This window comes from Corythoichthys intestinalis, chromosome 3 (assembly GCF_030265065.1).
Source record: "Corythoichthys intestinalis isolate RoL2023-P3 chromosome 3, ASM3026506v1, whole genome shotgun sequence".
Taxonomy (NCBI): Eukaryota; Metazoa; Chordata; class Actinopteri; order Syngnathiformes; family Syngnathidae; genus Corythoichthys; species Corythoichthys intestinalis.
This window is the reverse complement of record NC_080397.1, coordinates 56024276-56050584: the sequence shown is the minus strand read 5'-3', so window position 1 is coordinate 56050584 and position 26309 is coordinate 56024276. Positions and strand designations below refer to the sequence as shown.

General features: G+C 40.9%; 1 protein-coding gene across 1 annotated transcript in view; it reads left to right on the top strand.

Moving 5' to 3' along the window:
• The first annotated feature begins 1581 nt into the window (after nucleotides 1–1581).
• The window catches only part of LOC130913239 (mitochondrial import receptor subunit TOM70-like), an 84505-nt gene continuing 59777 nt past the window's right edge, over nucleotides 1582–26309 (top strand). Inside the window, exons 1-4 of the mRNA XM_057831695.1 lie at nucleotides 1582–1607; nucleotides 3066–3264; nucleotides 13999–14172; nucleotides 14271–14397. Coding sequence (XP_057687678.1) covers nucleotides 3145–3264; nucleotides 13999–14172; nucleotides 14271–14397 — 421 coding nt within the window. The 5' untranslated portion in view covers nucleotides 1582–1607; nucleotides 3066–3144. The remainder of the gene's footprint in view (nucleotides 1608–3065; nucleotides 3265–13998; nucleotides 14173–14270; nucleotides 14398–26309) is intronic.

The window sequence follows — 26309 nt, the reverse complement described above, 5'->3', positions numbered from 1 at the left end:
ATTGCCGGTGGTCTGACAAAGTTGGCATGCGCGTAACATCAAAAAGGACCACGAATGCAGCGATTCCTAAGTAAACACTACAAACTTTCTTTAAAGAAAGGAAAGAAACGTAAGTTAATAAACTTACGTTTGGCGCACACAACAACTGCACGTAGCCCTCTCACTTAACGACTTCGCCGTGTCGTTAAGCGTTAATTTACGCCATTTCTGTGTTGCACATTTATGTTTGTGATGTAAATAGTTTTTAGCACCATTGGATAACATTGAGAGTCCAACTGAATGTAAAAGAGGGACACCGGTCCGTGAAAAAAAGACCCAAATCACACCGGTCCGTGGTGAAAAAAAGGTTGGGGACCCCTGCTCTAATCCCATTCATATTTGTGTCGGTTGGCAGAGCGAAACCGATGATAGCATATTAAATGATAATTATTCTATACATTACTTTATTTTGCGGTCACGGTGTATCAGCTTCACAAAAAGAAATGCAAAACATACCATTTGGGGTTTCCCACACGAACTGTTGTCGGCAGGGCCGGAGTGGGACCCATTTTCGGCCCTGGAATTTTGTGCCTCAGACCGGCCCACTCATTAAAATTTAAAAATGGATTTACTATACTATATTAAATGATACCCTTGAAAAATCAATTAATAAATAAGACCTTTTCTACAACATCATAAATAAACAAAATGAGTGCTTACAGATAAAACAAACATAGCAACATAACAATATGAAAAAGTATTGCACGTTGTAACAACTTCTAATGATACTATTATCCATTTTCCATTTCCACTTTAAAAATGCCACGTAATTGATTATATTAATTCTAATTTTCACTCACTGAACAACATGGCAATCCTACCTTCCAGCTCTGCACCTGTGTGTTCATTATGGCTAATGCTTGCTGCTACATACCCCTTGTGAGGTGCTACAAGCAGCCAAAGTTTCCACAATTACATATTGTCGTATCAAACGGTGCAAGTTGCATTTTATACGCCATCTGGCCTTACCACTTTTGTTGTAATCCTCTGTAGTTTGAGGCAGAGAGGTCGTTGCTTACAAAAAAATTAGATATTATTGCGCATTTTGCCGATTCTTTAACGAGTGCTTTTCTCTTTTTAATTCTTATTTTTTCAGCGCCACCCTTGCTCTTTTTATCCATCCGAGCACCGAGATAGCAGCTAATTTGGCTCAATGCAGACTACAATTAGGGGGCGGAGCTGCATGCTGTATTTTTCGTCTGCACACGTGAGGATGTGTTTGGGGGGAAATATATATATATATATATATATATATATTTTTTTTTTTTTTAAAGACGGCCCACAGGGACAGCGGGAACAGAATGTAAGTTATACTCACTGACACTGTCATAAATAAATACCAAACAAAAAAAATTATAACTGTGTAATTTTTCTTTTTATATATAAAACCCGGACCGGCCCATCTGGCCGACCGGCCCATCGGGAATCGTCCAGAAGCTCCCGATTAGTCACTCCGGGCCTGGTTGTCGGGGTTTCATCAGTGTGATTGCTCCCCTCAATGATCCTTTAATTAGGCTGCATTGGCTTTCGTTTGGGCTCAAATTGATAACCCAAAACACCAAAAAAAGGTTCATAACTCTCCTCTTCACCATTAGAAGAATGTTCGTTACGTCGGATTCGTCGCTGCAACTAGAAACGTAATTGTCCGCCATCATCGCCGCCATTCAGTACTAGAGCACTGAGCCGGTTGTTTCCTTGTTTTGATGTCACGCCCACAATCTGCCAGATTTCCGGGATCTCGGGGGCGGGTCTTTTTAGCTTGAAATTGACCCAAATTTCTCTCATTTTCTTGGTGTTGCGATGTGTGTAATTACACGAAGTGACATGATATGAATCCAAAAGGCATTCGTTTATGGATAAATGATGGAATATTAGCATTTCCCCAGGTGTTGACATACACTTTAAAGCTCATCAATTTGCCTGAATTTAAAATTTTTTTTTAAAAATTCACATCCAATCTGTAAAAATAGACTCAAGGTACATTTTTAACATTTGGTACTGAAAAATAAACTCAGTAAATAATAACAAATTCTAATTGATTAGAAACATTAACTCGTGAGGACAATATGCCAAAAAATTTGACCGAAAAAACTAAACCGAATTGAAAAAAAAAAAAAGTGTCCTTGGACAAAAGGACACTTTTTATTTTCGCTGCTCACTGCTCACAGTATCACCTCCAGTTTTCAATGGTGTGGGGTTATTTTCCACTGAGCATGCTAACAGTGCTCACTGGTTTACTTATATAACACTGACAAAGCGGGACAATTATTGGCAATATTCGGCTCGTTTTCGCTGAAAAACAACCAAGCGGCTTATCAATGAGATTGGGTTCTAATGTCTTCAAGTGGCGTCTTAATTGATTTGGCTTCCGGCTGTCCGCTATAATCATTTTTAGACACAGTAAACAGCGGTCTTTCCTCACCTACCACTGTATTAAATGTCAAAGCCAAAAGGCAAACGGCCCGTAAAAAGCGCATTCTCGGCGGCCGAGGGAGAACCGTAGGTGAGGGCGGTCGTCGTGACGATCCCAAGCCGAAAATGGCACTTCTCGGGCGGACACGTGAGAACCGGAGAAGACAGTCGGTCCCTGCGTGAGTCCGGTGTTCTGACAAATTTTGCAACCCATCAAAAATTGCTACCTTGCGGTTTGGCGCATGCGCGTAATGTTAAAAATGGCTGCGAATGCGGCGATTCCAAAGTAAACACTACAAACTTTCTTTAAAGAAAGGAATATTTACTTTAAGTTTGATCATGTAAGGACATGTACAAAAGTTCTCAGACACATCCTACCTATTGTAGTACCAAAAAATGGTATCGGTGCAACACTAGTATTTACATACCCACAAAAAATCTGACGTCAGAATTTTGTGTTTACAGATACAAAGGCCTAATTATGAACACGAATCCGTAAATATGAATACAAATGTTTATATAAGAACACAAATATTTTATATACGAACATGAATGTGTAAACTCGACAACAAATCTTTTTGTCCCATATCTCCCTCCATCATCTCATATCCCAGAGTTCCGCACGGCATACGCTGCGCAGAAGACGACTGGCCCAGTGCTGCTGACTCGCTAGCCACACCAGGGTTGCTCATAATGGCTGCCTCCAAGCCATTCGAGCCGCAGTCAGGCACCGGCGTCCCCAGTTGGCAGCTCGCTCTGCTGTTCGGCGCGCCCATAGTCGGGGTGACAGCCGTGTATCTATGGAACCGCAAGGTAGGACTAAATGCTACACGTTTTGTCTGATTTTCCACGCCTTTGATGTTGCCTTTATATTTCACAGAAAGAATTGTTCGCAATGGCCTGGTTTGGTTCCTTTTTTCAGGACACCTTGAACTTCATGTCCAAACTGTTGTTTTCTTCACTGACCAATTATAAATCAACATTTTGGGACCAAAAAGACAACAACAAAAAAATCCAAATTTTTGTCAAAATTTATAATATGATGTCTTATTGACAACCAAACATGCTCAACGAACCGTTTTGAACCTATTCATTCAAATCAGAGCTGCCAACTCTCACGCAATTGCCTGTTTTCTCAAGCACACACGTCCAATTTCTCACGCAAAAAAAACCAAAAACAATCTGATTTTGGGCCGAGACTCATTCGTTTCTTTTTCAAACTCTGCGACAGTAGATGGCGCTACTTGCCACTAGGGCTGTAACGGTACACAAAAATCTCGGTTCGGTACGTACCTCTGTTTTGAGGTCACGGTTCGGTTCATTTTCAGTACAGTAAGAAAACAAACTGCAAAATATAATTGTGCTAGTTGTTTATGACACACTTTTGTGCTTTCAACAATAGGAAGATTAGCCTATACAAAGAATTTTGCTCAAAAACAGAAAATACAATATTCTGAAATGTTGATATTTTGAAAAACAAAATAAAAATAAATAACTTTGGCTAAGACTTTTTCTTTAAAAAAATATCTGATGTGCAAAATTGAACAGTTGCAACACTGAACAGTTTCAAGTTTCTCATTAACTTTATGACCACAGCCTTGAAAAGTAAGGGTTATTTAGGGCTGTCAAACGATTACAATTTTTAATTGAGTTAATCACAGCTTAAACATTAATTAATCGTAATTGATCGCAATTCAAACCATCTCTAAAATATGCCATATTTTTCTGTTAATTATTTTTGGAATGGAAAGAGACACAAGACGGCTATATACATTCAACATACTAGTGATGCACGATAATGCATTTTTCAACCGATACCGATAACCAATAATCACCTTCTCCTTCCAGCCGATAACCAATAATGTCAAGCCGTTAACTCAATTGAAAAGATATACATATATACAAATTTAAATTATAAAAAAGATGAAATGTTACTGTGCAAAAATACAATTTATCGCTACTTTTTCCAAATCAAATGTGAGCAAGTAGTAAATTCCAACGTCGAATCATTGTATATTAATTAATATTCATAATGCTTACAAATTAATTACTTAATTGCACAAAAATAACTTAAGGTGGGGTTGGGGTGCCGGCCCAGAATTAGACAAAACTGTGTCGGTTGCACAAAAAGCACTATATAAGTATAACACCACCACCACCACCACCACAATTGAAGGCTAAATAAAGTATAGAATTATCGGATTGCGTTATCGGTTGAATTTTTTAGAATATCTATTATCGGTGTGACGTCATAATTGCCATTATCGGCTTTAAAACATACTGTACATAAGTACTGTATTTGTTGATTATAACAATAAATCCACAAGATGGCATTAACATTAACATTGTTTCTGTTGAAGAAATTTTTTTTCTCTGCAAAAACAAACACACAACAGAGCCTTAGACCAGTAACTGAAACAGTATTATTTATCAGACCTGTTAAGTTTCATGATTTGGTCGGGAGACTCCAGATTTTGACCCTAATGCTCACGCCTCACAATTAAAAAGCCAAATCTCCCGATTTTCCAAAAATGTCAATTTTTTTAATTTTTTTTTTACGTTTTTGTTTGTCACCGTTTTGTAACGATACCATTCGGCCCGATTCGGAACGTGACCAACAACGAATAGCCTGGCCGTCTCCGACTTCCCTGCCCTCCCTCCCCCTCTGACAGGGAGGGAAGAGGCGAAGCACCACCGACTTCCCAAGATGCTGGCACTAATAAACCGGCTTTTAGACTGGTTCAAGTCTTTATTTTGGAAGGAAGAGATGGAGCTGACCGTGGTCGGCCTCCAGTATTCGGGAAAAACGACGTTCGTCAACATAATTGCCGTAAGTCTTACCTGCCAGCGATAGCTAACTAGCCTAATGCTAATAGCATTAGAGCTAATGATGGGAGAACGATGACGAGGAAGAAGTCGCTGCTTTACTCTGTGTTTTCGTGGATCAAACATTATGGAATATTAAACCACTGCGGTCCTACCCCCACAATATATGAATTTAAGTGAGAAAGCGTATCGTTACTTACTTGAAGTTTAATCATTTAGATTCGCTATTATGCTAAAGCTAAAGTGTATACTATACACTTTATTACATTATATCATTATTACTGTGCTGAAACAAAAAATATAGTTTCAATTCTAGGTTACAATTCAATTAAAAAACTGCCATGACAAAGATACTTTTAAAAACAAATATGATTAATTTTCTAGATGATGTAATTAATGTTTTTAATCTTGCTGATTTAGTCTGACGTAACCCTAATTGGAGTGATGGTTGATGAGATGAAGAGGCTGCTGAGGAAGCTGATGTCCAAATTTGTGCAAATGGATGTGATCAGGAAAGCTGAGGATATCCTAGATGTTGATTACAGGAACAAGGAGAACTGGCATGACACAGGCAACATAGCAGTATCACATGATGCCAGACAATACATGGAGCAAGTTGAAGACTATCTCTGATGCCACCAAAAAGAGGTTATTTGACAGTGTAGTTAATTTTTACACATGTTGTGACCAAAATGAACTTGAAAAAAAATGGTTGCATTTTGTCTTAGCGATTGTCACGCGCGTCATAGGGGTTGGCAAACAGAAATCTCCCTATTTGCAATTTCTACAACTTAACAGGTATGATTTATAATCTGTGCAAAGTGTGTGTAGTGTACACATAAATGTGGTCTTCTTCCCTACTCATCCTCTAGCCAATCGCTGAATCAAACCAACTTATTTACATTTTCTGAGAGTTGTTCCATCTATATTCTTTTTTCATTTGAATTCCCCACCCGGAGGGCCAACCTGCTTCCATGTTTACATTTAACCGTTACCCACGCTGCTCACTGCACTTCTGAGTGGTGCGACGGCCCTCATCGTTTAATTATCTTTTTTGAGACTGTCAGTCATCTGATTGCCGCGTCAGCCAACTGGCTGCCTCCACTCCCAACGTGGCGTGCTCTGATTGACGCCGGATGGGCAGACGTCACAGCCGCTGATGGGCCACCCGAACTAGCCGCTGTCTGACACGTATCCATTATGCAGCGCTTTGTTTACATTTGTGGCAATAACGACACTTGATTTACGGCAGCTAATCCGATACACGGTTGTACTATTAGGCTGTTGTTTGAGCTTGCATACCCGCGTGTGTTGTATTGTGCCTGAGTCTTGTTAACCAAATAAAGGCAGCGTTAACAAAAGTCATTTGACCGCTCGTCATTTTAGAGTCAGCATCCTGAGAGTTCGCAACTTCGCATTTGACAGCATCCCTCGTTTTTCGCGGTTAATGGGGACCAGAACCCGCCGCGATAAGTGAAAAACCGCAAAATTGCGCACCCCGCCCCCCAAATTTTAATTTTTTTGTGTGTGTGCTCAATGTTTTTATTCAGATTTAGCATTGGAAAGAGATACATATAAGACATGTTTTTTTTCTCACTTTTTCCCCAAAGTATGATTTTAAAAAATGTGTGTGTGTGTGTATATACATATATATATATGTATATATGGCGGAAAACACAGACAAGACTGAAAAAGCAGTTTCTGCTCTTGCACTCCTCTTTAAAAGAAACTGCTGTATTTTATGCATAAACAACTGTTGTGTTTGATACGAAAATATGTCTATATGCGGCCATAGCAGATTCATGGCACATTAAGGTCCCGAACTATTTTTAATTTGCCCGTTTTACCCTGAAAACCCCCGTTTACAGATGTCGCACAACCGTTTTTGTTACAACCCAGCCATGAAAACAAGTTAAGTAATCATATTTATTATTCAAAATGTCTGTCATTTTTAGCTTAGAATCATTAATTGATGTCTAATATTTCAATTAAAAAAAAATTACTTAGAAAAAAATTATTCACTCGCATATTTTAAACTTTTACAAAAATGACGTCACAATGAAAAAATTGGTGTCCGTAAAAAAAGTCACTGATATCTTCCTCATAACTGTCGCTTAATTGTATTTTTATTGTTACTATCGCATTTTCTCCAATACGTTAGATGATAAATAATCGATCCAAACAAAGACAAATTGAAAAATAACATTTAAAAGGGTAAATATATGAGAAAGAACATCTCAACTACTCCTTGATGTCTGTGATTTCTGCATCGCGACCCTTGCTATGTTACCATTTTTCACACATAAAATCCCCAAAAAATTCAGCTTTGGCCATTCACAGCTGTGTCTTGACACTCAGTGATACATGCTAGGTGGAGTTTTCAGACCAAAACAAGATAAGTATGCGATAATATCTCGTTAAAGTCATGGTGTCTGTAATTCTGCTCTCGTGTGTTCTCACCACCAGATAGGGTTTTGCTGTTTAAAAAAAATTTTTTTTTTTTTAAATGCCCGCCTGTTCAAAATTTTTCCTCCCCCAGAAAATTGAGATTTTAAGCTTTCCAATGATGTATCACACGCGCATATCAGGCAATTTTGAATTCTGGTCAAATTGGGGGTCTCAGAGCGGAACTTCAAGTCACCTGAGTGTTTTCCGCCATATATATATATATATATATATATATATATATATATATATATATATATATATATATATATATACACAAATGGATATAAATGGTTTTAAGGACTTCAGATATAATAATTATGATCAATTTTAAACATAACTGTCCAATCAAATCATTTTTCAACAAGAATAAAGTCCTGTAGTAGAAAAATGCTTGGCTTTATTAAATACTTCTGTTTATCTACCTTAGCTGTGACTCTTGGTGGACATGTAGAAAATACAAACTCCTCATGATCACTTCTGGCATTTAATTTATAAGTCTCAAACGCCCCCCCCCCCCCACACACACACACACATTCATTCCAAAGCGGCTTCCTTGCAGAAACTGTTTAACAAGTTAAACGATGATTGACACCTGCTGCGCTTTGATGTCCCCTTCTTTGGCAAGATCAAAGATACCCGCATCGTTCACTTTAATAAGCAAGTGCGGCAGTGACTGTGAGGTTCAAAGAGCTGGGAGAGGAAGGGTGTGAGGATGTGCGCAGAGCAGAAAGCAGGGCGTATGTGGATTAAAAAAAATAAAAACTATCGCACGTCCTTGCGATGGGACTATTGCGCACGCACACATTGCGATGGCGATGTTTAAACGATATATCGTTGAGGCCTACTACAAAGTATTTCATAACGCATGCAGTATATTCCAAAAGTTTGGAGACACCTCAACGGTGGATACTTTGAAGAATGTAGAATATAAAACCTGTTTTCATGTACATAATTCCTCATGTTCATTCATAGTTTTGATATTTTCAGTGATAATTTGCAATAGGAGTGAAAATATATAAAACGCACAAATGATGAGGCGTGGCCAAACTTTGGACTCGCTCTTTTGCTTTGGACTCACACACAAAAAGTCCACTCCGCCTATGGTTGCAAAGTATAACTATAAAATGTACATAAAGGCTGGTTACAAACTCTAAAATTGCTGGGTGTCTCGTTACCTGTTGGCTTTGTTTCGATTTTTGTCGCGGTGTGCTGTAATTCCAAGTGGTTCCTTCAATTAGATGTAGAGTTATTAGCAGTCGACTGCCTTTTTGAGCCAGCGCAAAGTTTGCGACGGACGGAGATATTTTTTGTCATGTTTATTGGAGGTAAATGTGAAGTCATGGCTTTATGTCCAATAAGCAAATGCAGCCGTTTGTGGTCCTTCTCCCATGTCTTCCACTGTTAGCATCCTGAGAGATAGCCAGGCTACGTTGTTTGTTGGCTGCCAACAGCGCTCATAGCATGGTAATACATGTGACCCGTTTTTTTTCCCCGATGAGAAAACGTGACATCCGATGTCACTGTCAAACTCAAGAGCAATATTTTCTATTCAGATTCTTTTTGTACATGACTACAGTATTCTTTATTCTACATACATCATGAGGCAAAAACAAAATAGTAACGCACAGACATTGAGGAAACAAACTTTAATCAGATTACTGGCTTCGAAAAATGAACGCATTAGATTTCTCGTTACCGAACGAAAGTAATCGGATTACAGTAACGCGTTACTCATTGACAAATCTGCTCATAACTATCGCTTAATTGTATTTTTTCTGTCGCTGTCACATTTTCCCCAAAATTTTAGATGATACATATTCGATCCAAACAAGGAAAAATTGAAAAATAATGTTTAAAAGGGTAAAAATATGAAAATCTCGACCACTCGTTGTCTGCGATTTCTGCATTGCGACCCTTGTTAAATCACCGTGTTTCACCCATAAAATCACCCCAAAATCCGGCTGTGGCCATTCACGGCTGTGTCTTGACACTCGGTGATACATGCTACATAGTTTTTCGATCGAAACAAGGTAAGTATGCGATAATATCCTGGTTCACTTCCTACCTGTCCAACCGCACACAATTCATCAAATTCGGCTGCATAAATCCAATTCCCTCCCTGTCTCCGCTGGCGTGCCCCAGGGTTCTGTCCTGGGGCCTTTTCGCTTTATCATTTACATTCTCCCCCTCGGTTCCATCTTCCGCGAACACAACATTCACGGATTACGCGGATGACACCCAGCTCTACATCTCCTCAAAACCAACTGCCTCCCTCCCACCTTCCTCCCTCACCCTCTGCTTGGATGACATTAACTTTTGGTTCTCCTCTAACTTCCTCCTACTCAATAGCTCCAAAACATAAGTCCTCCTAGTTGGAACCACCGTCATGCTCTCTCATGTCCATAAGTTCTCTATTATCATCAACAATGCACCGATCTTACCTTCGTCTCAGGTTAAGAGTCTGGGTGTCATCCTCGACAGCACGCTCTCCTTCCGGTCACATATCAACAGCATCACCAGATCAGCCTATTTCCACCATACCAACATTTCTCGTCTCCTCCCTTTTCTCACCCGCCATACCGCTTCCACCCTGGTCTGTAATCTAATAGCCTCCCGGCTCGATTATTGTAACTCACTGCTCTTCGGTCTCCCTAACAAGTCCCTCCAGAAACTCCAGCTCCTCCAGAACTCAGTAGCAGGCCTCATCACTTGAACCCCTGCAACACACCACATCACCCCCATCCTCCGTCAACTTCACTGACTTCCCGTCAAAAAAAGAATCAATTACAAGATCTTCATCATCACCTTCAAAACACTCCACGGCCTGGCCCCTCCTTACCTTTGCAATCTACTCCGTTTAAACAATCCAACCCGTCCACTTCGCCCTACCACTATTCTCCCCCTCTCCGTCCCCCGTGTCCGCCTCTCCACCTTTGGTTCCAGAGCTTTTAGTCAGTTTGCCCCACAGCTTGGAATTCCCTACCCCCTGATCTCCGCAGCATATCTACCCTATCACTCTTCAAATCCAGACTGACAACACGCCTGTTCACTCTTTCTTATCCACCATAACCCCTAGCTCTGTTATATCTTTACTTCTCTTTATTTTGCTTTTAATCTTTTATCCTTCTAATACCTTTATATCGTATTCAGAGGTTTCGCTAGACTTTTTCGTTGTCTGTCATTTTGACTGACAGTGTCATAAAAATCCGGTCATAATCTATTTTTACCCGTCACTTACATTTTTAAAATGATAATAATGACATATTCAATAGTATTTAGTTTTCATTCATTTTTAATTAATATTCCGTCCGAACAAGCTTAACAAGAGGCAAACAGACAGCGGAGTGCACCAATCAGCGACGGGCAGACGTGCCGTTAGCAAAGCTATGGAGTTAAAATCTAACTCCATACAAAGCAACGAGGGCAGGACGAGGGACTTGCGCGCGGAAGTAAACATACGAGGACAACGGAGTTTATTCAACATGGCTAGCGCGAGACAGACTGTTGTCAATGACTCGTGTCGATGTGTTTTAGCTCATTTAAAACTGAATACCGCGGATTGGAACATATTCTCGGCTTTCCCGTCGCCATCCGTGTTGATGTAGAGACGACTTTCGACGCGCAAGAGTGACGTTACTCTTGAAGAGCACGTCACGCAAATAAACAAATCTGATTTGTCGATTGATTTTGTACCTACTCGAGAGGCTGTGTCCCAGACTTTTCTCTCTGTTTGAAAAATACAGGGAGAACAGTCTGGCCGTGCCAGGCAAACACTCAGTTGCCTTGATATTTTTCCGAGTAAGGCCAACGACGTCATGCATCAAGAGAGACAATAGCTACTTAATATGCTCACTCGCCACCCTGTGGTCTGGGGTGTCAATTGCAACCTGTCAAAATGACGGATGGACTTCATTTTTTTCCGTCACCGTTTTAAAAAAAACTGTCAACGACGGAAAATATTCGGTTAACGCGACCCCTGATCGTACTGTGATTCCATGTCTTTTGTGAAGCGTCTTTGTGTGGTCTGAAAAGCGCTCTAGAAATAAATGTATTAATATTATTATTAATATCTCGTTAAAATCGTGGCGTCTTTAATTCTGCTCTCGCGTGCTCTCGCGTCCAGTTAGGGTTTTGCTGTTTAAAAATGTTTTTTTTTTTTTCTTGTGTTTGTTTTGCCCTCCTGTTCAAAGTTTTTTCTTCCCCCAGAAAATTGAGATTTCAAGTTTTCCAATGATGTATCACACATGTATATCGGACAATTTTGAAAGTTGGCCAAATTGGGGGTCTCAGAGCGCAACTTCAAGTCACCTGAGTGTTTTCCGCCATATTTATAATTGTCGCATTGTCTGCTTCCATTGTGACGTCAGAAGTGTATCCTTGGATATGTTTCGGTTTTGGAAAAGGACAAGAAATGATGGGAATATGGACCTAAACAAACAATCAATGCAGCGTTTTAATGTTGATTTGAGTGGACAATAAAACTTAAATGTCATTATCTCACGTTTTACTTGGTTGATTGACTTCAAGTAAAAATAAGGGTGTCCAAAATTAGCGCGTTAACGGGCGGTCATTTTTTAAATTAATCACGTTAAAATATTTGACGCAATTAACTAGAGCTGGGAATCTTTGGGCACCTAACGATTCGATTACGATTACGATTCAGAGGCTCCGATTCGATTATAAAACGATTATTGATGCACCCCCCTCCTTTTTTTTTTTTTTTTTTTTTAATGTTTTGTACATTAGTTCCAAAATTGTTCAAAAATACTCTCAGGCTGAACCAAACTACTATTTCAGTATCAAGTTAACATATAGCAGTAAACAAATATACAAAAATAACAGTACATAAAAAACTCCAGTCCCCATTCTGTATCAGCAGCTTTAAACTACTTTCAATTAATTTAATGTTGTGAATCAACCGTTGAAGTTGTTAAAATTGCTCCTGTTATTCCATAATTTCTCTTTTGTCTACTTTCGACATGTGAAAGTTTTAAAATTATTTTAAAGATAGATTCAAGTCTATATTTTACCGATTTAGGAGTATTTTAGATAAAAAGTTAATTAGGTTCGCTTGGAAGGTTCGCTACAACAGCCTTGCAGGGAAGTGTACTGCTTTAAAATGGCAGCCGTTTACTAACGCCCGCATCTAACTTTTTGTAGATGTGCTGCTAACGCTACTGAATCTATATTACATCTAGTCGTATATAAATGATATCTACCGCAACATAATGTGGATGTACTTTGTAGCAGCTTTTCGGCAGCAGTCAGGTATGTTGTTGTTTTTTTAATCTCGTGGCATGAGTTGAGCTAGAGCCGAGAGTTGAGCATTGGCGTTACCCGAGGGGCCGGGTAATGAGAAGCATGATGTTTAGCTACTCTCGCTCCCGAAGACCGCACTGGCCGCTCAGTGTGTTGTACTTCTGCTTTACTTCGCATATTTCAATAATCGGAATTTGGATGTTTGTGAATCGTTCTCGAATCTTCCACAGCCGGATCGCGAATAATCTAAGAATCGGAAATTTTGCACACCTCTACAATTAACGCAGATGCCCAGATTAAAATGAGAGAACAGTGTCATGGCCACTTGTTACTTGTTTTTTTTGTCTCCCTCTGCTGGCGCTTTGGTGCGACTGCTTTTAAGGTGAGAATTGTGTAATTATTGACATCAACAATGGCAAGCTACTAGTTTCTTTTTTGATTAAAAATGTTTACAAATTTTATTAAAACGAAAACATTAAGAGGGGTTTTAAAATAAAATTTCTATAATTTGTACTAACATTTATCTTTTAAGAACTACAAGTCTTTCTATCCATGGATCGCTTTAACAGAATGTTAATGTTAATGCCATTTTGTTGATTTATTGTTATAATAAACAAATAGAGTACTTATGTACAGTATGTTGAATGTATATGTCCGTCTTGTGTCTTATATTTCCATTCCAACAATAATTTACAGAAAAATATGGCATATTTTATAGATGGTTTGAATTGCGATTAAATACGATTAGTTAATTTTTAAGCTGTGATTAACTCGACTAAAAATTTGAATCGTTTGACAGCCCTAGTAAAAACGAGAGTAAACCTAAACTTCCGCACTTTCAAACGAGACGACCATAGCCGTATAAAATGTGCTGCAGCTGTTGCAAGCGTTACATCAACTGACAAAGACCGATTGGATCATTTCTCACGGCACACTTGACGATCTCTCACGGCACTGCCGCGGCACACCGGCTGAAAAACACTGGCCTAATAGACATCTTTCTCCCCTTTTTAGGGTCGTTTTGAACGTGCCCGAGAGGCAAATCAAAAAGGCAACAAATACTTTAAGGCGGCCAAGTATGAGAACGCCATCCAGTGTTACACAGAGGCCATTGAACTCTGCCCCACTGAACAGAAGAGCTACCTGTCGGTGTTCTATCGCAACCGAGCGGAGGCTTATGAGAAGCAGGTTGGCACATACTCTCCTAAATTAGCAAAGAGCGCTTTCTTGTGACTCTGCTGCATATGGGAAACTTTTCTGTTACCAACGGTTGCCTTTTACTATAGAGGAAATGGACTGAAGTGTCGCGAGACAGATCACGGGTACTAATGCTCGACCCACACAACTACGCAGCTTTCTTGAAGCTTTACGAGGCTAATAGAAGACTGGACGATAAGAAAGAATGCCTGGAAGGTGAGTAAAACTAGTCAAACCTTGATCGGTCCTGACACTAAATTAATGGCTTCAAAATGTTTCACCTTTTGGTGAAATTCGCCGTTTTGAAGTCAAAAAGGGTGACCTACGTGAATTGTGTGTGTGTGTGTGTGTGGGGGGGGGGGGGGTGTTAAATTATTATTATATTATTATTATTATCATGTGATTAACTCTGTGCGTAAACTGACCTCTTCAGAAATCGGTCCTTTAAAAAAAGTTTCACTTGGACAGTCAGCAAATCCTTCTGGCTGTTTTGCTGATGAGAACAAATCATCGGCCCATACCTGTCAAGTTGTACGGTTTCGGCGTAATTTGTACAAGTGAGCACTGATTTTTAAATGTGTACGCCCTACGTTCAAAATCTGGACGTTTTTCGTGCATTACGTTTTTTTCTCCGTTCGGATTTTGTCACCGTTTCTGCAACGAGATAATGAGCCTTACTATGCGTTACTAGGTTGGTTGGATGACGTGAGAAAAGTGAGAGACACTGAGGGAAAAGAGTGTTTGTTGTGACGCTGTAGCAAACGCGATGCTAGGCTAGATGACTCCAATATTTTCTGACTGTAGCCGACAGCCTACAATCTACGCCTACATATCACATGCATATAGGACTACATGCGAAATGACAGACTCGGCGGCGTTAGTAAACAGCCAACATCTTAAAGTGCATGTGACACGAAAAAGCGTGTTTATTTCATAATACACGTCACGTGGTATTTTATGCTCCTGAATGATATGGATCGCTTGGATGTGTGTGGAAGCGATCGCTATATTTATTTAGTTTTTTGAATCCCGCGCCATCAAAATGAGTGACTTCCGGCTTCGGTCTTGCATTGAGGAGGAGGGCGCTGTGACGTGTATGGTAGAAGACGTCCTCTTCACGCTACAGTGTACTGTTGTGTATGAGGACGAAGGATTCAGCTGATTTTGTGGATTAATATGTTTATTTTTCGCATCACGCCAGCCAAACGGCTGCAGAAAAATCATTCTGTATGAGGGAGAGGTGTATGCGCCTTTTTGGAGTTTCAAAAGGTTCCCATTCACCGTGGATATTGTCCAAAACAAGCCCGACTACAGTGGGAGCATTGGACTTAGGAGGAAGTGAGTAAACATCTTGTTTAGTATTATGTCAAATATTAATACAGCTATTACAAAGTAAACACTACAAACTTTCTTTAAATAAAGGACTACTTACGTTTGATCATTGATAGGCATGTAAAAAGCTCTCCTCGTGCACATTAGCAGCACGTTAGCTCCACAACAACTGCAGCCGCCCTCCTCCGGGGAACGAACTGTAAATTGCTCTCCGCCGTGCGGTTTGCCGATCCGCAAAGACAATTGACAACCCAGTCGTCATATCAAATAATCCAGGCTATTTATGTGTGATTTTCCGCTTCCAAGACTTTGAAACATCACTCGGTTCGGTTAGCATGTCGGCTAGCTGTCACGCCTTTTGGTTTGTTTACATTCTCCGAAGCCGGGGAAGGGGAATGACATATGTCCGATTTAGGTCTCATAAAATATCGTTCGGGAGATGCGACAGTAAAGGTGAAGTCGACAGTTTTGACCATTATGGAGTAATTTTGCCATGTCGTCCTGAATAAATGCATTTTTATTATTTCATGTTCCATTTAGCACAAGACTTTTATTTGTCATGACCATGCCATGTATTTAGCAATTGGGGAAAATACTTTGATAAAAAGAATATCCTGTAAAAATGTTGATGTAAAGAGACAGAAACAATGACATTTTGCAGCTCTCTTCGTCGCGTTTCCTCGTTGTGAATAGTTCCCCCTTGACGGGCTGACTGGTCCTTCTCAAGTCATTTATATAGCTATTGGGGAAAAATACTTGGATTAAAACAATATCCTGTAAAAATATTGGAGTAGAGAGACTGAAACAATGACATTTTGCGTCTCTCTTCGTCGCGTTTTCCTCGTTCTGAATAATTCCCCCTCAATGGGCTGAATAGTAAAAACGATGAGCCCAGTCTACCGCTGACGTCATCCACCTGTTGGGGACGCTAAAGCCCTATAATGGTAGGCGTGGCTAACCAGCAGATTAAAAGACTAATTTCTCGTCATCTGCGCTTTGCTAAATTGTTGTATATAGTCGAATCGTCTCAAAATATGATTCTAATTCATATGATAATGCCATTTAAGACTTTTTCTCTCATGTCGTATGCTCTTTAAAGCAGTAGACTTCTCAGAAAGGCTCTGTAGCAGTGAACTTTCCTAGCGAACCTAAGTAACTTTTTAACTCTCAGTTCCGGTTCTGTCCCAGCTGCCTTCAAACAGGCTGTTGTCAGACTCCTTCTTACGAAAAAAAATCTCGACTCCTCTGTGCTGTCCAATTTTAGACCCGTCTCCCATTTGTCTTTCCTTTCTAAAGTTCTAGAAAAAGTTGTTTTAATTCAATTGCAAACATTTTTAGAGGCAAACTCCACCCTTGACAAGTTCCAATCAGGCTTCAGGTCCAGACATAGCACTGTTAAAAGTGCACAACGACATTGCCCTTTCTGTAGATAATGGAAACCCAGCAATCCTTGTTTGACTAGACCTCACAGCAGCATTTGATACAGTTGACCACACAGTCCTTGTATCTCGTTTAGAACACTTTATAGGTATCCGTGGTAATGCTCTACAGTGGTTTAAATCGTACCTGGGATCTTCTCGGCAATGATTGGGGAATTTTCCTCCTCACAAACCTCTCTGTCTTGTGGGGTGCCACAAGGCTCTATTAGGATCAATTATAAAAAAACATAATATATCTTTCCATTTTTATGCTGATGATCTGCAGCTGTATCTCCCCCAGAGACCCAACGAACAAACTGCTCTCACTAAATTAATGGAGTGCATATCCGATGTGAAGCAGTGGCTAGCACAAAACGTTTGACATCTTAACGAAAGCAAAACTGAATATATTGCTTTTGGCACACCTTGTATGTTAAATGCCCTTGAGCCCAACTCTGGCGCTCTGGCTCCCTTTTTCAGACCCGTGCCGCTCATAAGGCGAGCTAAGCAACCGCCTAAGCGCACACCAGCGTCCAAGGCATCAAGAAAAATATTCAAATACTATTTGATGAAAGGAGTATTCAAATAATTATACAAAGCAATAAAACAAATAAAACAACAAAACCGTTCATAATAAGTCCTTAAATAATAATGAAATCATTTTCTAGTGTGCCTTCTGCTCGTTTCACTTTTTCCTGTGATGCGATAATTTCACCACAGACCCTAGTCTCTCTCACCACCCAGCAGACCAGAGAGCTACCTGAAGGGGCTGTTTTTAGCCTTTGCAATTGAGCGACGTTACGGTGACAAGTCAACTTCATGAAAAGAAGCCCTCCGAGTCAAAAGAAAAAGAAAGAAGAGAGCAAAGACGTGAAGAAAAACAGGTTTGTTGTGATTGTTTTCAACAGCATAAGCACGAAGACTTGGCGCAACTGCAAGCTAGCGGTTATTTACATAGAGTTTATATGACTTAGTGCATAAGCTAAATTATACTGTATCATTAGCTAGGCTGTTGTTTTAGAAATATTTTCTGTATTCAGCCAGCTGTGGATTAGTTTCAGTTAAATTTACTCCCCCTCCAATTTTAGACAAATTTGGACAAAGTGTATAGGAGACTAAAATTGTCTTGCTTATTTTCATGTGATGTGAACCACTTTTACCTTGTGTCAAATTGCGCTTTTCAAATAAATTTGCCTTGCCTAAAAGTGCCAAGGGTAATTAAATAAATACACCATTAAATATGCAATTAATAATTTAAAAGTTCTGCGGTATGGGGGACTAAAAGTGCCACGGATTTAAATGCAAACATTTGTTATTAAATGTGTCATTAATTAATTAAAATGGCGATCAAGTTCAAGTAAAAACATATTCAATTTATTATTATTATTTTTTGCTATCATATATTAAATCAAAAATTAAATTATTGGATAGTCCTGTGTAGTTGCTGTGCTTCAAGAATTTATTTTCTTTTAACTACGCCTATCAAAGATAGTGGCCAGATCCAATAGACAGGTACAGTAGGCTGCCAGAATTTAGGCGCTATTATGGTTATGTCATGCTAGTTTCACAATCAACAACTATTTGACTAATATAATGTAACATTCCACTTTCTTCTCTTTGTAAATGCTCTTCTGAAATATTTTCCTTCTATCTCTGTACATCCTGGGCCATCTTTTACAGCGAACGTATCCACATCAGCACCAAGTCCAAGCCCACCAAGTCCAGGAAAGAAGTGCACCTTCCAAAACAACTGTCATTTGAAAGTGCAATAGATGCTTTTACATCAGTAAAGACAAGCTGAGTAAGGTTATAGGTCAAGGTGAAAAAAAAAAAAAAAAAAAATTCATTTTAAAGTGTTCTGTGTTTCTTTATATAGGTTCGTGTGGGCGGGTGTTAATCATATTGTAATAACAATTGTAATTTATTTAATGCATTCATTTTTGAAGTGTTTTTATTGGTGTTTTTGAATAGTTATTCCAGCATTTTTCTTTTAATTTCTGCACTTGTTCGTTGTGTTTTATAATATAATACAGTTACAAAGAGATAATGTGCTTTTTCAGTGTGAGTGTTTAAATACAGGACTGTCTCAGATAATTAGAATATTGTGATAAAGTTCTTTACTTTCTGTAATGCAATTAAAAAAACAAAAATGTCATACATTCTGGATTCATTACACATCAACTGAACTATTTCAAGCCTTTTATTATTTTAATATTGCTGAATTTGGCTTACAGCTTAAGAAAACTCAAAAATCCTATCTCAAAATATTAGAATATCATGAAAAAGTATACAAGTAGGCTATTCAACTAATCACCTGAATCATCTACTGTAATTAACTCGAAACACCTGCGAGGGTTTCCTGAGCCTTAAAAACACTCAGCTTGGTTCAGTAAACTAAATCACAAGTATGGGGAAGACTGCTGATCTGACTGCTGTCCAGAGGACCATCATTGATACCCTCCATCAGGAGGGTAAGACACAAAAAGAAATTTCTCAAAGAGCAGGCTGTTCACAGGTTGCATTTCATTTGGAAGTCAAGGCGCCAGAGTCTGGAGAAAGGCTGGAGAGGAACAAAATCCAAGTTGCTTGAAATCCAGTGTGAAGTTCCCACAGTCAGCAATGGTTTGGGGAGCCATGTCAGCTACTGGTGTTGGTCCACTGTGTTTCATCAAGTCCAGAGTAAATGCAACTGTGTACCACGAGATTTTAGAGCACTACATGCTTCCATCTGCTGAAAAGCTCTATGGAGATGAGGATTTCATTTTCCAGCATGATCTGGCACCTGCCCACAGTGCCAAAACCACCAGTAACTGGTGCACTGACCATGGCATCACTGTCCTTGATTGGCCTGCTAATTCCCCTGACCTGAACCCCATCGAGAATTTGTGGGGTATAGTTAAGAAGAAGATGAAAGACACCAGACCTACAAATGCAAATGAGCTGAAGGCCGCTATCGAAGCATCCTGGGCATCAATAACACCTCAGCAATGCCACAGGCTGATTGCCTCCATGCCACGCCGGATTGATGCAGTAATCCGTGCAAAAGGATTCCCAACCAAGTACTGAGTGCATCAATGGACATTTTCAAATGTTTGATTTAGTTTTGCTGTTATAAAATTATTTTTTTACTTGGTCTGAGGAAGTATTCTAATTTTTTGATATAGGATTTTTGAGGTTTCTTAAGCTGTAAGCCAAAATCAGCAATATTAAAATAATAAAAGGCTTGAAATAGTTCAGTTGATGTGTAATGAATCCAGAATGTATGACATTTTTGTTTTTTTAATTGCATTACAGAAAGTAAAGAACTTTATCACAATATTCTAATTATCTGAGACAGTCCTGTATATGTGGTAAAAAAAAAAAAAAAGGGGGGGGGGTTGCCAGCAAATGTGTTGCCTAGGGAACCAAACTACTGGTCAGGAACGGCCCTGTCCTTTTTTAAGACGCATGTTAAAAATCTGTTTTTTCCAGCTCCGTCTCTTGGCCAAAGTGAAGCCTTTTCTTACTCGCGACGACCTTGAAAAAGCAATTCACGCTTTATGTTGGTCTTCCCAAGTCCTAGATTTCTCGTCTCCAACTTGTTCAAAATGCTGCTGCTCGATTTTTAACAGGTACAGTACACCTAGACATGAACATATTACCCCCTTGCTATCATCGCTCCACTGGCTTCCGGTCCATTTTAGAATTGATTTAAAAAAGGGATGTCCCGATCCAGGTTTTTGCACTTCCGATCCGATACTGATATTGTTTTGCACTTCCGATCTGATACCGATACTGGCCGATACTGATACCGGCCAATCTGAGCATGCTTTAAAGTTTAAAAGTTATTTAGCCTCCTTAATTAGTTGTCAGACTCTTGTTGAAAAGGGTTTTAGTACTCTTGATAACAACTAGCCAGCGGAATTCGTTGAGTTTGAATAACACACAGTGGTTGGTAACAAGAAACTGACCTGTTTGTTCAGTGACAAACACAAAACATGATAAATAACAAACAGAAATGGCATAGTCAGTCAGTAAAACGTGCAAATAATATTGTAAACTGTCTCAAAAAAGCAAAACACACAAACAACCTCAGTGGAAAATCCCACAAACCTCCCCAAGCTATTAGATGCTTTTAATGTTTCGTGCATTAGTGATAAAAATTGTTTTAAAAGCCTCTCAGGTTTAAATAAACTACTATTTCAGTATCAAGTTAATATTTTAAAACAGTCAATAAAATACTCAAGTCCCCCTTCTGTATCATCAGCTTTAAACTAAATTCAATTAATTTATTTTTTCGAATCAACTGTTATCGAAAATTATCGAAAGAGTTGTGTTCGAACAGATCCAGACTTTTATGATGCAAAACAAATCTTTTTAACTCATTTCAGTCTGGATTTCGGCCACAACACAGCACTGAGACCGTGCTTATCAAAGTCCTAAATGATATTCGTCGGAATACCGATGCAGGCAAATCATCTGTTCTGCTACTATTGGATCTCAGCGCCGCATTTGACACGGTTGATCACAACATACTACTCAGCAGATTGGAACAGTGGGTAGGGCTTACTGACACTATTCTTCAGTGGTTCACATCCTATTTACATGATAGGGATTTCTTTGTGTCAATCGGAAACTTATCAGTCAGAACGAACCAAATTCACGTGTGGAGTCCCTCAAGAGTTAATTCTTGGACCACTCTTATTTAACATCTATATGCTTCCGTTAGCTCAGATAATGGAACAGTATGACATCTCTTATCACGCCTATGCAGATGACACACAACTGTACATTTCTGTGTCCCCACATGATTATAGTCCCTTAGTCTCCCTGAGTAAATGCATTCATCAAATCAATGAATGAATGTGCCAGAATTTTCTCCAGTTAAGTGTGGAGAAGACAGAGGTGATCATTTTTGGGCCAAAAAAGGAAAGATCAAAGATAAGCAGCCAACTTAGCACAATGTCACTTACAGCTACAAATCAAGTCAGAAACCTTGGCGTAATTATTGACTCAGACCTAAAATTTGATAGCCATCTAAAGTCCGTCACTAAATCCGCTTATTACCACCTAAAAAATATAACCAGAATTAAGGGGATTCTGACTCAACAAGACATGGAAAAACTTATGCATGCATTCATTTTCAGCAGATTGGACTATTGCAACGGTATATTTACAGGTCTTGATTAAATTTTTTTTTTTTTTTTAAATCAGTCAGGAAGCTGCAGCTAGTACAGAATGCTGCAGCCAGAGTCCTTACAAATACAAGGAAGCTGGACCACATTATACCGGTTTTGAAATCGCTACACTGGCTTCCAGTGAGTCAAAGGATAGACTATAAAATACTACTGCTCGTTTACAAAACACTTAATGGCCTTGGACCAAAATACATGCTTGACTTGTTCGATTCCTATTAGACATCTAGACCCCTAAGGTCGTCTGGAACCGGTCTTCTGCATGTTCCAAGAACAAGAACCAAGCAGGGTGAGGCAGCATTTAGTTATTATGCTCCTCACCTCTGGAAAAGTTACCCGAACGTCTGAAGTATGCTCAAACTGTTAGCTCTTTTAAATCAGGGCTAAAAACACTTTTGTTTAGCACTGCATATCCATAACTGGCTATATATTTCAATCTACCTGCTTTCTATTCCTCTTGTGCTTATCTCCATTGCTGATTTCAATTATTATTAGTAGTAGTAGTTTTTGTTTTATTTTCATTTTTGTTTTATTTTTATTTATTTATTTTTATTCTGTGATTAAATGCGATCTTTTGTCTTGGTTTTTACGTTGTGTTGATTTAAATGTGATTTTTATGATCTTCATGTGATGTAAAGCACTTTGAATTGCCTTGTGTTGAATTGTGCTATATAAATAAATTTGCCTTGCCTTGTTAAAGTTGTTAAAATTGCTCCCGTTATTCCATAATTTCCCTTCTGTCTACTTTTGACATGTGAAAGTTTTAAAACTGTATTGAAGATGGATTCAAGTCAAGATTTTTCTGATTTAGGAATGTTTTAGATAAAAGGTTAATTAGGTTCGCTTGGAAGGTTAGGATCATCTAACATATCGGGGAAATTGCGACAGCATCAAAAAAAAAAAAAAACACTTAAGCGATAGTTATGAGGTACATATCCGTGGCTTTTTTACAGACGTCAAATTTTTCATTGTGACGTAATTTGTTTAAAAGTTTAAAATATGTGAGTGAATAATTTTTTAAAGTCGTTTTCTTTTTTTAAACTAAATATTAGACATCAATGAATGATTCTAAACTAAAAAAGACAGACATTTTGAATAATAAATATAATTGCTTACCTTTTTATGGCTAGGTTGAAACAAAAGCGGTTGCGTGACGTCTGTAAACGGGGGTTTTCAGGGTAAAACGGACAAATTAAAAATAGTTCGGGGGCTTAATGCGCCATGAATCTGCTATGGCAGCATATAGACATATTGTTCTATCAAACACAACGGTTGTTTTGGATTAAAATCAAGCAGTTTCTTTTAAAGAGGAGTGCAAGAGCAGAAACAGCTTTTTCAGTCTTGTCTGTGTTTTCCGCTATATATAAATGCGACATTAGATAATTTCTCGCGGCACACCTTACGATCTCTCACGGCACACTGGTTGGAAAAAACACTGCGTTAGTGTGTCCAATTATAAATTAAAAAGGTCAATTGATAAAATTAACCTACCGATGCCATCTTTGAGTCAGGGAACATTTCTTTTGTTAATTGTGAGAAGTGATCAGCAATAGTTGCAGGTAAATTGTGTTCGGCAACATCCATCCATCCATCCATTATCTTCCGCTTGTTCCGGGGTCGGGTCGCGGGGGCAGCAGCTTTAACAGGGAAGCCCAGACTTCCCTCTCCCCAGCCACTTCAACCAGCTCCTCCGGCGGGATCCCAAGGCGTTCCCAGGCCAGCCGAGAGACATAGTCTCTCCAGCGTGTCCTGGGTCGTCCCCGGGGCCTCCCGCCGGTGGGACATGCCCGGAACACCTCTCCAGGGAGGCGTCCGGGAGGCATCCGAACCAGATGCCCGAGCCACCTCAGCTGGCTCCTCTCTACGCGGAGGAGTAGCGGCTCGACGCCGAGTCCCTCCCGGATGACCGAGCTTCTCACCCTATCTCTAAGGGAGAGCCCGGACACCCTGCGGAGGAAACTCATTTCGGCCGCTTGTATCCGGGATCTTGTTCTTTCGGTCACGACCCAAAGCTCGTGACCATAGGTGAGGGTAGGAACGTAGATCGACTGGTAAATCGAGAGCTTTGCCTTTCGGCTCAGCTCCTTCTTCACCACTACGGACCGGTGCAGCGTCCGCATTACTGCAGACGCCGCACCGATTCGCCTGTCGATCTCCCGCTCCCTCCTACCGTCACTCGTGAACAAGACCCCAAGATACTTGAACTCCTCCACTTGGGGCAGGATCTCATCCCCGACCCGGAGAGGGCACTCCACCCTTTTCCGACTGAGGACCATGGTCTCGGATTTGGAGGTGCTGATCTTCATCCCAACCGCTTCACACTCAGCTGCGAACCGCTCCAGTGAGAGTTGGAGGTCACGGCTTGATGAAGCCAACAGCACTAAATCATCTGCAAAAAGCAGAGATTCAATGCTGAGGTCACCAAACCGGACCCCCTCAACGCTTCGGCTGCGCCTAGAAATTCTGTCCATAAAAGTTATGAACAAAATCGGTGACAAAGGGCAGCCTTGGCGGAGTCCAACCCTCACTGGGAACGAATTCGACTTACTGCCGGCAATGCGGACCAGACTCTGACACCGGTCGTACAGGGACCGAACAGCCCTTACCAAGGGGCTCGGTACCCCGTACTCCCGGAGCACCCTCCACAGGATTCCCCTAGGCACACGGTCGAACGCCTTCTCCAAATCCACAAAACACATGTAGACTGGTTGGGCGAACTCCCATGCACCCTCGAGGACCCTGCTGAGGGTGTAGAGCTGGTCCACTGTTCCACGGCCGGGACGAAAACCACACTGCTCCTCCTGAATCCGAGATTCGACTTCCCGACGGACCCTCCTCTCCAGCACCCCTGAATAGACTTTACCGGGGAGGCTGAGGAGTGTGATTCCTCTATAATTGGAACACACCCTCCGGTCCCCTTTCTTAAAAAGGGGGACCACCACCCCGGTCTGCCAATCCAGAGGCACTGTCCCCGATGTCCACGCGATGTTGTAGAGGCGTGTCAGCCATGACAGCCCTACAACATCCAGAGCCTTTAGGAACTCCGGGCGGATCTCATCCACCCCCGGGGCCTTGCCACCGAGGAGCTTACCAACCGTCTCAGTGACTTCAACCCCAGAGATCGAAGAGCCCACCTCAGAGTCCCCAGACTCTGCTTCCTCAAAGGAAGGCGTGTCGGTGGAATTGAGGAGGGCTTCGAAGTATTCTCTCCACCGACTCACGACGTCCCGAGTCGAGGTCAGCAGTACACCATCTTCACTATACACAGTGTTAATAGTGCACTGCTTTCCTCTCCTCAGACGCCGGATGGTGGACCAGAATTTCCTCGAAGCCATCCGGAAGTCGTTTTCCATGGCCTCACCGAACTCCTCCCATGTCCGAGTTTTTGCCTCGGCGACTGCCGAGGCCGCAGTCCGCTTGGCCAACCGGTACCTGTCAGCTGCCTCCGGAGTCCCACAGGACAAAAAGGCCCGATAGGCCTCCTTCTTCAGCTTGACGGCATCCCTTACCGCTGGTGTCCACCAGCGGGTTCGGGGATTGCCGCCTCGACAGGCACCAACCACCTTACGGCCACAGCTCTGATCGGCCGCCTCAACAATGGAGGTGCGGAACATGGCCCACTCGGACTCAATGTCCCCCACCTCCCCCGGGACAAGGGAGAAGTTCTGCCGGAGGTGGGTGTTGAAACTCTTTCTGACAGGGGATTCTGCCAGACGTTCCCAGCAGACCCTCACAATACGTTTGGGCCTGCCAGGTCTGGCCAGCATCTTCCCCCGCCATCGGAGCCAACACACCACCAGGTGGTGATCGGTTGACAGCTCCGCCCCTCTCTTCACCCGAGTGTCCAAAACATGCGGCCGCAAGTCCGATGACACGATTACGAAGTCGATCATCGAACTGCGGCCTAGGGTGTCCTGGTGCCAAGTGCACATATGGACACCCCTATGTTTGAACATGGTGTTCGTTATAGACAAACCGTGACGAGCACAGAAGTCCAATAACATAACACCACTCGGGTTCTGATCGGGGGGGCCGTTCCTCCCAATCACGCCCCTCCAGGTCTCACTGTCATTGCCCACGTGAGCGTTGAAGTCCCCCAGTAGAACGAGGGAGTCCCCAGAGGGGGCGCTCTCTAGCACACCCTCCAAGGACTCCAAAAAGGGTGGGTATTCTGAGCTGCTGTTCGGTGCATAAGCACAAACAA